Source organism: Dasypus novemcinctus, chromosome 5 (genome assembly GCF_030445035.2).
Source record: "Dasypus novemcinctus isolate mDasNov1 chromosome 5, mDasNov1.1.hap2, whole genome shotgun sequence".
In the NCBI taxonomy this organism is placed as follows: Eukaryota; Metazoa; Chordata; class Mammalia; order Cingulata; family Dasypodidae; genus Dasypus; species Dasypus novemcinctus.
The window spans coordinates 45,255,123-45,267,178 of record NC_080677.1 but is presented as its reverse complement, the minus strand read 5'-3'; the positions used below and the strand labels follow the sequence as shown (position 1 = coordinate 45,267,178).

Below are 12,056 nucleotides of genomic sequence, written 5' to 3'. Positions count from 1 at the left end.
TCCAGGTTGGCAGAGGTTCCACTTATGCAAATTACACAAAAATCTTGTTGGTCTTGCATGTGGTTTATAGGAGTCCAAGCTATCAGACAACAGAGCTCTCCATAGATCTTCCCTGCATTACTGCATTTCCAATCCTGACTTGCCCTGACATGACAGACTGTCTCTATATTCAGTTAAACCCTCACATGGAGCACTATTCTCTAGGACCTCATTTTCCAAAAACTAAGAATTTTCCAAACCATCAGTTTCTAGTTTCTTTGTGCCTAGGAGTTCAGTTTTCAGTTTATCTGTTTCCTGTCACATTTTACTATAATTTGCAAGGAGAATCCAGGCTTCACTGTCCACACTTAGCTTGGAAATCTCCTCAGCTAAATATCCAAGTTCATCACTTTCATGTTTTGATTTCCACCTGATAACAGAATTTAATTTTGCCAAGTTCTCTGCCACTTTAAACAAAAGATCACCCTTCTTCCAGTTTCCAAAAACATTCATCATTTTCTTCTAAGACCTTATCAGAAGTACCTTTTTTAAAAATTATTTTTAATTTTGTCTTCAAAAAAGTTTTAGATCACAGTAATTCACATACACAATATAGGGGACTCCCAGATATCTAACATCAAACCCTTTTCCACTTTCTCTAGTAATGATCTTTTTACATGTTCATGTTATATTTGCTGCAGCTGATGTACAGATTTTAAAACATAGCTATCAAACATGGTTCCATTTGGGTTTACATTATTGTTTATATTTCATACTGCACAAATTTCTAAATTTTTAATTTCCTTATGTTTTACATTATGGTTTACATTTTAGTTTATAGACTTTTATACCTTTAACATCCATATTTCTATACCGGTCTCCTTCTTTTATTCTCTTTTTATCAAGCAGCTGACAATTCTTCTAGTCTCTAAACGCTGCCCAATTACAAAACCAGTTCCACATTTTTGGTATCAGCAATAGCAGCACCGCACTCTCCTGGCACCAAAATCTGGTTTAGCTTCCTCGGCTGCTCAAGCAAAAACCATGAAATGGGCAGATTAAACGATGAGAATTTATTTGCTTATGGTTTTGAGGCCAGGAAAATGTCCAAACCAAGGCATCATCAAGGTGATGCTCTATCCCTGAGGACTGCGGTGTTCTGGGGCTGGTTGCCAATGATCCTTGGTTCCTCTGTCACATGGCAGTACACATGGAGATATCTCCTGATCTTCCTTCTCTTATGGGTTCCAGTTTAGCTTCTTACTTCCTGTGGCTTTCTCTCTCCATCTGTCTGAATTTCATTCTATTTATAAAGGACTCCCGTAATATGTTAAGACATATCCTGACTGGACTGGACCACACTTTAACCTTATCAAAAGGTCCTAGTTACAATGGGTTCACACCACAGAAATGGATTTAATTTAAGAGCATGTTTTTCTGGAGTGCCTTCAATTTAAAACCATCACAAATACCATCATACTGTTTCCATGATTAAACCTTGCCACTAGTGTCAATTTTTATATAACATAAAATCCAAACACTTTCACCGTATGGCTACAAATTATCTCTTATCTTTTTCCTCCCTACTTTCAACTTTAAGTTTGGAGAACTTGTCCTGGTTCCTTGAAGACACTATGCCAGTTCCTAAATCTATGGCTTTTCCATTCTTCACCTGGCAAATATTTCCAATGCCACTTCCTTCCTCGGAACTGCTCAGTCTTCAGAGGCATTTGTTTCTTCCTCTGAATTCCATAGCACCTTTACTCTAAATATTTCTAGTTTCACTTTTAATATGTCATTTTACAATACATCTGTTTACATGCTTGAATTCCTGGGTGACTATGTCTTAAGATATTTTTTCTTCCTGGTACCTAGTAGATTTGGGTTTGACGTGGTTGCTGTCTGAATGAATGGTACGTAAACACTTTTACAACTGTTGATAATATGGGAAAGTTTACTTGAATATAGAATTCTGTGACCTTTTGTTACTTATCTAGCACATCAAAGTCAAGTGAAGCCAAACTACTTTGAAAGGAAAATTATAAAGGGAATCTCATTGTTTGTCAAAGGAGGCTCTTATGCATGTAGGATAATTTATGTTTGCACACATAAAAGATCTCTTCAAAAACATGTTTACATTTCATTTGACTTCAAATGGTCTCTGTTAGTGTACAATGCACAAAACATAAGTGGGTATGAATAAAGAGACTTTCAACTATGATCCCCTTCTCCCATTAAGTTTAATTTTCTAATCACTTTAGGGTATCTATATATATTTCAAAAAATTACAGAAAAGTATTTATATGGGATAGGGAAAAGGAGAAGGCAGACATTCAATTAATAGGTATTCATCATGATTAATAACTCAATTTGAGAAGATTTTTTTCCTATGAAAATATATTTTTATTTTTTCTCTTGATTTCATTGATTTCAAATTTATATTATAAATATAAGTTTTATCTAATACTGTGTGAAGATTTTTCTTTTTTTCAAAATGCCCATAATACATATAACCAAAAGACTAGAAGTAGGAAAGGAGAAAAATAATATTAGCATTATTATTAAGTTACTATTTTATATCTGTATGAGTTAGATAACTCACAATAAAACACTAAAGCACTATGAATATTTTAAATTATTAAGCCACTATTCACTTAAAGTAATTTTTATAATCTTTAACATAGTAAAAAAATTATACAGTGATAGAAAGAGAAAAACCTATCTATTTTATGCAGAAATATTGTGTTGACTGAAAACTGAAGAAAATCCTTCATTTCATTGAGATAAAGCAGGAAAGTTAAAAGGTAGGGGAAGAAATTACTTTTTAAAAATTCCCTTAATCATGGGAAAGTGTTAACTTCATTGTTTAGTGAGCCACAAATACTATTTTACCCTCATGCTCTTTGTGTGATTACTTTCATCTCATTGTTTGCTTACCCCAAAATTGTTTGCTTATTTTTCAGTTGGAATTAGCAGACTTTTAGAAAGAATTAAGGCAGGTACAACTGCATTTTTATTTATAAGTCATTATAAATAAAATAAATATCTATGTCCTTTAATAGGACATAGATATCTTTAATGGAGTGATTTTCAGATATTTATTAAATATTTTGATTTAACCACTAACTGAATACAAAAATGAAATTTTGCATTGCAAGCTTGAATACTGATATACCCAATAATCTTGTTATTATTCAGATTTAGGTATGTAGTAGTTCTCCAAGAACATACATACAGAAAATTATTATATATTGCCTGGAATATGACTTCTGCTCCCTACAACTGAACTCTTCGTTAAGGGCTGTGGGTAATAGTTGGCATAAAGAGAATTCAGATATTTGAGCTATGATAGCTAGGATATTTATAAAAGGTCATTACATTAAAATTTTTAACTATTAAAAAAGGAGTTTTAATATCAAATAAAAATGTACATTACATATAGATTTTAGCATCATTTATTTCACATAAAAATTAGCAAAGTGTGCATGAGTATTTTAAGTAATTATACATCATAATTCTAGTTTATCTTTTCATATATGTATAATATAGAAAATAAAGATGATTTTAAAAACATACCGTTCTCCTTGCTTCCCACCACTTTTGGGGTTCACAAAAACTAAAAGTGGATGTGTACCAGGAACAGGAGTGATCTAGAAGAAAAGTTGAAAATATGAACAGATTACTATGCACATTATATATGAAGCAGGCTGTGATGCCAAGGCTCATGTGTCAACTTGGCTAAGTTATGGTGTCCAGTTTTTGGACAAGCAAGCACCAGCCAGTTGGGTTCTGTGAGGATATTTCAGTAGATGGATTTGCATCTATAATCAGCTGATAGCATCTACAGGTGATTGCATCTACAATCAACAACGGAGAATGCCCTCAGCAATGTGAGGAGTTCTCTCATCTAGCCTAATCAGTTGGAAGTCCTAAAAGCCAGAACTGAGGATTTCATAAGTAAGAATGAATTTCTGCTCTACTTCAACCAGCCAAGTTCTCCTGAGGAATACAACTTCACCTTTATTGGAGTTTTCAGCTTGCAGCCTGCTCTATGGAATTTGGACTTGCCATTCCTCACTGTCTTGTAAGTCAATTCCTATAATAAATCACTTAATATTTACATATAGATCCTGTTGGCACTTTTTCTCCAGAGAATTCTTACTAGTACACAGGTCCCTTATTATTACTAAGTCATGAAATATCATTTAGCAAATTTAAGGTCTGTGCATTTCTTCTTGTAAACTGAGGGGTAAAGTGTGTGTGTGCATGTGTGAGTGCATCTATGCATGCATACACATACCTTTAGTAACTCAATTAAACCCTGTGTTTTGACTATATTTGTTTGATTATCTCTACCAGTATGGTACTTCTCTTCAAAGAGAAGTGGGCTTAGTTAGGTATAGGGCAATGGGAAAGTATTCAGGAAGAGGGGATAACATTTGCAATATCAATGAGATAAAACCAAACAGTACAATTTGTGGGTCAGTGAGAGGATCAGCCAGAATAAAGCAACACATTGAGAAAAAAAGATCACAAGCAAAGAAAGACTGAACTATAAAGAATCCTACTTTTGTAGAAGACCCTTGTATAGAGCTTTGCTGTATGTTAGGTACTTTTCTGCCTAACAATCTCTCTCTACAGTTTTAACTCAGTGCTTTCTTTCCCTGCTTGGGGAGCAAAAAGGGAGTCAATCAAGCTTATTTGCTAAGCAGCAGCCCATTAAATATTGTTCTCCTCTTCATTTACAGCAATAATTGACTGCATGTCTACAATAGATCAAGTGTTGCTTTTGTCACTACTACTGCTCTCTGGAACAAGACAAAGTGCCCATCTTAATGGAGTTCATAATTTAGTGAATGAATAGACAACAAATAAACAAGTTATTAAATATATATTCAGTTGTGACTAGTGTCATGAAAATAAAAATAAGGTGCGTAAAGTGATATTGGTGGGGGAAAGAGTTGTTTCAGATACAGTGGTAAAGAACTCTTGTATTTTTTACTTTAATGTTAAGACATATGCTATTTGCAGTTTGGCCAAAAATTTTAAAATATTTTAGTAACAAAATATGCAACTAGTGGAGCCCTTTAAAAGTTTTGTTGTAAATAGCTTTTGATCAATCTACTTGGAAAAATATTCAAAGTATCTTTATTGTAGTGCTGTTGCTCCCCTAGAAAAGTCCCCTTAAATATTCGATCAGACAACTAAAAGTAATCATTTCACCATAGCATTCCCACCTCTCCTGTCTGTTTAAATAATAACGGTAAAAATATTCTACCAACATATTTTTTCTCCAATTCCTAAAGAGAATAGAATTTTTTCTAATGAGTAGAGACCATGGGAAAATGTTAAAATCTTCACATTTCCTAAATGAGAAGGTTGAAAAAGTTATTCTTAATCTCTGTGCTTTTATCCAGTTAGTCCTTATTACAGTCTATCAAGTGTCTGTGTTTTACTTTCCTTCATAAAGAGGAAAAGGACTCAGTTCCTAATTTGTTTCTAATTCGGTTGGGAGATGAGATGGTTGAGCTGGATCTCCAGTAACAGCAGTCAAGTAATGAATATAAGGTGCCTACTGTATTAAAGCCATTGTGTTACTAGCTTGTAATACCCTCTTTCCCCATTAAAAACAAAAATGAAGAAACACCAGAAAACACTCATATCTAAGACTAGTTTTCAATTTCTTTTCTCATCTATTACAAAATCAGACAGAATTCCTAAAGTTTTCACACAAATAAAGTAATGCTAACAGATTTCGATTTTAGTTGCTTTCTGCACTTAATTTTATTAATTTTATTAATCTTATTTTAAATAAAGGTGAGAATCTCAAGGTAAATAAAGGCTTTTGAGCAAAGCATTGAATCTGGTCCCAGTACATATTAGGATGATTTTCCCTTTCTCCTAACAGTCGACATTCAGTTCAGCATTATGTGAGATTATTTATAAATTTGTTCTGGGTCCAATATTTGGAATTCATTTGAAAACATTTATTATAATATTCTGGAATGCCTTTAAGAATATTTATTTATTAGAATAATTAAAAGTATCATTTTAAGTTATCAAATAAAAGTCAGTACTATGCTATAGAAGAAAAATGTTTTAAACTACATATTACCATGAACACATGAATATCCCACTAGAATAGATTACAGTTTTAGAGTATCTTGAAATTAAATATAAAAATCTAGATATGATTTTGAGGGGTGGATAGATGGAGAATAGAATAAATGGTTTAGAATGATAGAAAGGAAATTAGACAAAGGAAGAACTTGGAAAATGATAATATAACACAATTGAGACAAGTAAAACACCTGGTATGGAAATACAGGAATAATAAAATCAAGCAATCTTTTCCTCACAGATCCCTTATGAGGTAAGATTATATTAAAAAAAAAAAGAAAAAAGAAAACATTTGAAACTTTGGGTATTTGCAAGTTATCAGGCTCTATGGAATTGTACCTCTTTGATAATGCTGATAACACATAAAACCCCTAATCTAATATATCCCACTTTTGGGGGGACTGATATGAGATGAAACATCAGCACCCCTGAGGCTCTGGTGTTAAGGGAACATTTAATGGTGTTATATTAGAAATGTCAAGGTTCCAGGAACATCTGGCACCTGCTTTCACATTCAAAAGGTTTTAAAACCCCGTTAACCTTTGCTAATATAAAAAGAAGGCCAATCCAGCAGAACAAATTTGGGTGCCAGGAGACCAAGGACGGAGTGCACAGATTTGCAGGCCAAAGACTTGCAGCACTGCATAGCCACTTTCAAGTTTAGCAAACAAATAATGAACTGAAATAAGACACAACATCTTAGTGACAAACCACTCTCTATACCCATATTTTCCTTCTTCCTTAGTAAAAAAACTCTGGGCACAGGCTCACTTTGGAAGATTGCCCCCTCCCATCATGCCAGTATCTTGATAGCTATTGTTGCTATTTGCAAAATTTTATATATATATATATATATATATATATATATATATATATATGTATGTATTTTTTTAAAGAGTATTAAGAAGTTAACTTCAACTCATGTAAGAAGATAAATGAATATTCTAAGTGGAAGAGAAGTATATGTTCATGCTTTGCCCGATGAGATATATTTTGAAGCATTGTAGGGGAATTCGAGATTATACTCCTAACCCAAAAGGTGAGTGCTTCTATCACATGTCCTCTAGCTGCCATGGGATTGGAAGATGATGAGGCCAGCAGCCATCTTGGATCATGAGGGAACTTTGAAGAAGTCACAGGTAGCAGATGGGAAACAAAGATAGATCCAAGTCCTAATGAAACTGTGAGCTTTATTTTTTTTTAAAGATTTATTTTTTATTTATTTCTCCTCCCTCCCCCCCAGCGTCTGCTCTCTGTGTACATTTGCTGTGTGTTCTTCTGTGACCTAAGCTTCTATCCTTATCAGTGGAACCAGGAATCTGTGTTTCTTTTTGTTGCATCATCTTGTTGCATCAGCTCTCCGTGTGTGCGGCACCATTCCTGGGCAGGCTGCACTTTCTTTCGCACTGGGTGGCTCTCCTTATGGGATGCACTCCTCACGCATGGGGCTCCCCTACACGGGGGACAGCCCTGCGTGGCAGGGCACTCCTTGCATGCATCAGCACTGCGCATGGGCCAGCTGCACACGGGTCAAGGAGGCCTGGGGTTTGAACCATGGACCTCCCATGTGGTAGGCGGACACCCTAACCCCTGGGCCAAGTCTGCTTCCCAGATGTGAGCTTTTCATTCACCCCTACTCTTAGACTTCCTTTGCACAAGATAAAAATAATAGGTTTTCATGTTTAAACCACTATTATGTGTTTGTCTCTTGTTTTTGTTATTTCCATGTTATATGCTTCAGAACTTAATAATTCATGCAAAAGATTGATGAGAGACACAGAATTGGATATAGAATCCGGTATGGACAGTTTTTCTTCATCAAACTTAGTATCTTTAATAAAATAGAATTTTATTAAAGAAGAAAAATAGAATTTTGTCATCAAAATCCTTGTGTATCTTCCATTTTCTATTTTATTTTACATTGTCCAGTTCTTATTGATGAGTATGGGAATATTCATTTTCAGTCAGTCTTTTTTGTAACTTAAATAGTCTGAGATAAAAATAGGTATTATTAGATGTGGTATTTCAATTAGTTAATTCAATTGACTATCTGATTCTAGATCATGGTGACTAGAAAGGTCAAAATCAAGGAAGAACTACTTTCCCTCTCCTTTACAGAATCCAGCCTAGGAGAACTTGTTTGCATTGTACTACAAATCATACTTACTGGTTAAAGGAATGCAAACAGTTCTTTTAGTTTCTAAAATTCAGTAAATATGATTAAGGTGAACGAAGATGTATGGAAATCCCCTATAATAATTTAGAAATAACACATAGATTTAAATTATTTTGAAAACTAATTTGTTGGCATCCTAAAATATTGTACCATTTTTGTTACAGGATTTGGTAAGGTGTTAGAGAAAAGACAAAAAACACAAAAATATTGAAAAGTGTGCCAGTTTAACACAATTCATTCCTGGAGGTATATATTCATACAGCATCTAAATTTTGTTAAGCAGAACAGTATATAAACAGATGAAAAACAGGTTTTACTCTCTGAAACATAAAAGAACCCTGAAGCTGTTCTGCTGGCACTCCAGAAAGAAAAGTTTTATATTGGATTCTCCTATATACTGAACTGAGATAATTCTGTGAAATCTTATTTAGTCACCTAAAGAGGTCATTTAATATAGTCATTATTAGAGAGAATGATTTTGCAGTTAGACTGTTTTGGGATCCCAGTTCAATCAGTCCTCTTTCCATACTCTCTGCCTTAGGGATATAATCTCATTATTATACTCTCAAAATTATATCTCAAAATTATATCTGTCCTCTCCCCTGAATTCTAGATCAATATATACATCTGCCTATTTGACATATTCATTTGAATGTCTTATAGAATCTCAAATTTATCAGAAAAATCTCTCCATATCACGTTCACTCAGAATCTTCTCCATTTAAGTCACTGGCAACTCCATTTCAGTTGCATGAGTCAAAAAGCTTGGAGAATCTCTGTCTCCTCTCTTTCTTAGAAACCCTATATCCAGTCTGTCAGCATAGTCTGTCCTCAAAATATATATAGAATCTTATCACCTCTCTTCACCTTCATTACTCCCCTTCCAACCATTCAGTCCTTCTCAGATATCCACATGGCCAACTCCCTTATCTCTTTAAGAGTTTACTCAAATATCAACTTCTTAATGAAGGTGAACCTAACCATCTTATATAAAATTACAGAGGGAACAATGTAGCTCAAGAAGTTGAACATCTACTTCCCACATACGAGGACACAGGTTCGATCCCCAGTACCTCCTAAAAACAAAAACAAACAAATGAAAAAATCAAGGTAGGGAAGCTGATGTAGTTTAGTGTTGAGCACGAGCTTCCCACATATAAGGTCCTGGGTTCAAACCCCAGCCTTGGTATCTCTAAAAATAATAATAATAAAATAAGATAAAATTTATGCAATACTCCCTTATCTCTGACTCCTACCTTTTTTTTTCCTTTTCACTTGTCATGTAATATATTATGTGTATGGAAATAATAACTCAGCATATAAATGCATGACCTTCCTCCCTGCATGGGACATGACTCCCAGGTATAACTCACCCTATCACCAAGGGATTATCATCAAGCCCCAACTAACAATGTATCTGGAAAAAGACCTTGGCCAAAAGGGGAAAATATTTAATACAAATGAGATTTTATGGCTAAGAGATTTCAAAGTGAGTCTGGAGGTCAGGCCAGAAGTTATGCTTATCTACGTCTCAATGACTGCCACGGTAAACAGTGATTCAAACAATAGGGCTCCTGAGGGCTCTAGAGACATCCAGAGACTATAAGGACAAACAAGCTCAGGAATTTGGCACCCTGTCAGTAGGCCTTATTCTGGAACTCATGCTCCCCAATGTAACAGACTACAAATGGCTCTTCTGCCCCTTTTATTTGAACCTATAATTAACACTATACTTTAAAAATATATGTCCCAGAGACTTAAATCTTTGATCCATTTATGTGCCAGTTGAGCCCTGAATCTCAAGAGTTGCAGCATCTACTCTCTAGTTCATTGGACTCACCTAGGGCAACAAACACGGAGATGATGATGGACAACACCAACCCCAAGGAACAGAGTATCTGCAACTGCAAGTAAGATAGTTCCATCCATCTGCCCTGTGGGACCTAAGCCCCCACTCAATTAGAAACAGAGTGGACACCACCATCCCAAATCCTCAAGATTGGGGAATGAACAAAGGACTAAAGTAGACTTATTATTTTTCTATTACAGACTTATTATTCTAGCAATGGAAGAACTTATATCTGATATAAAGGTAGTGGCCACCAGAGGTTCTTTGAGGAGGGAAAGGGAAGAATAGTTGTAACACAGGGGCACTTTTGGGATATTGAAATTGCAGGGACGGATACAGGCCATTATATATTTTGTCATAACCTACAAAATTGTGTGGGATAGAGTGTAAACTATAATGTAATCTATAGTCCCCATGGCTAGTAGCAGTGCTTCAGTATGTGTTCATCAATTGTAACACATGTACCCATGCTAAGAAAGGATGTTGTTAATGTGGGCAAGTATGCGAGGTGAGGAGTGGGGCATATGGGAATCCCCTATATTTTTTATGTAACATTTATATAATTGAAAGCTTCTTTAAAAACAAAAATAAAAAATTATATATAAAAAAATAACTCAGATACAATATGGTTGTACTATTCAAACTATAGATTAATAAATATAGTCTCAGATAAGGCAGTTGGAATTGCAAGGAACAGCTGATTATGAGAGTCGACAGGACTGAAGAGCCTAAAGTGGGCAAGGTATGCAAACACACACACACACTTATCAATCAAAGAAAGATTATTAATTTCATATACACATGTGCCATTACATATGTGCATGTATAGCTTATAATAATCTTGGTGATTGCATGAAAGAATATTGCAAATGAGAAAAAAGATAGAGAAAAGCAGCTGTGTTGGGGGAAGACACCAGTCTGGTTTCAGATATATAAGTGAAAAGGTTCACTTGTTTTCTCATGTTAAAAGTAATACGAACTAGAATCTTCAGTTCTTAAATAACACTCTTATTGGAATTTTCCTCAAAGAATAATTAAGGACAATGAAATGTCAGCATAATACAATTTAATCATTTCATTTTCAACATATTTGTTCATAAGTGGGATAGTCATATATATTTTTACACCTCTTGCATGTTAAGAAATCGTAGTTTCTATTACATTTGGTCATATGTATTAAGTGTAATCCTCTGGTGTGGGTGATGACAAAGACAGAGTGCCTAACCACCTCAATTTGAATTCCCCTAGGACTCAGGTTAATTAATGAGACTCATCCTAAGGTTACACATGATCTATTACTTCCTCTAATTAGAAATAATAATCCTGATCATTATGCTGGTTAGCTGGAAAGAAGTAAGATGAATGTGCTTAACTATGATTAATAGTCTTCTTTAAGCAGTGTAGATATCTTCTGTCACTGAGTTATATGCAAACTGGACTGCAACTCAATGCTTTTTCATGATATATATATTTTTAAACCTAATAGATAAAATTAATTTTCTAGCAGATCTTTTTACCTTTCCTGAAACAGCACAACCATTTTATTATTTTAAAATTGATTACCACAACAAAACATTATTTTATACATTTTGCATGAATTAGCTAGCTATTCAGGAATTTATTCTTTTACTGTTTTACATTTTCCCCAAACGAGGTCAATACCTATATGTATCATATTTTAATGCATTCTGCTGAGATGAAACAGACTATCACACATGATTATATATTGATTTTAAAAATTCAAAAAATACAGTGATGATTTCCATATTATGTATTACTATTTTGTTAAAGTTGATGTCTCCTCTTTGCCTACTGTCATTTTAGCGGAAACGTTTTATATTCTAAAGAATGTTATGCAAAGTTCTTAACTTTTTAAAGAGATGAAACACATCCACAAAGAATGTTAACCTTCTGTTTTTTTGTATATGTGAC

The 12,056-nt window shown here is 34.3% G+C and overlaps 1 protein-coding gene across 11 annotated transcripts in view; it reads right to left on the bottom strand.

Moving 5' to 3' along the window:
* The window catches only part of DGKB (diacylglycerol kinase beta), a 723,907-nt gene that overhangs the window by 438,268 nt on the left and 273,583 nt on the right, over positions 1-12,056 (bottom strand). For all 11 annotated transcript variants that reach the window (XM_058296926.1, XM_058296928.1, XM_071215137.1 and 8 more), the window contains one exon: positions 3,556-3,629. In XM_058296926.1, coding sequence (XP_058152909.1) covers positions 3,556-3,629 — 74 coding nt within the window. The remainder of the gene's footprint in view (positions 1-3,555; positions 3,630-12,056) is intronic.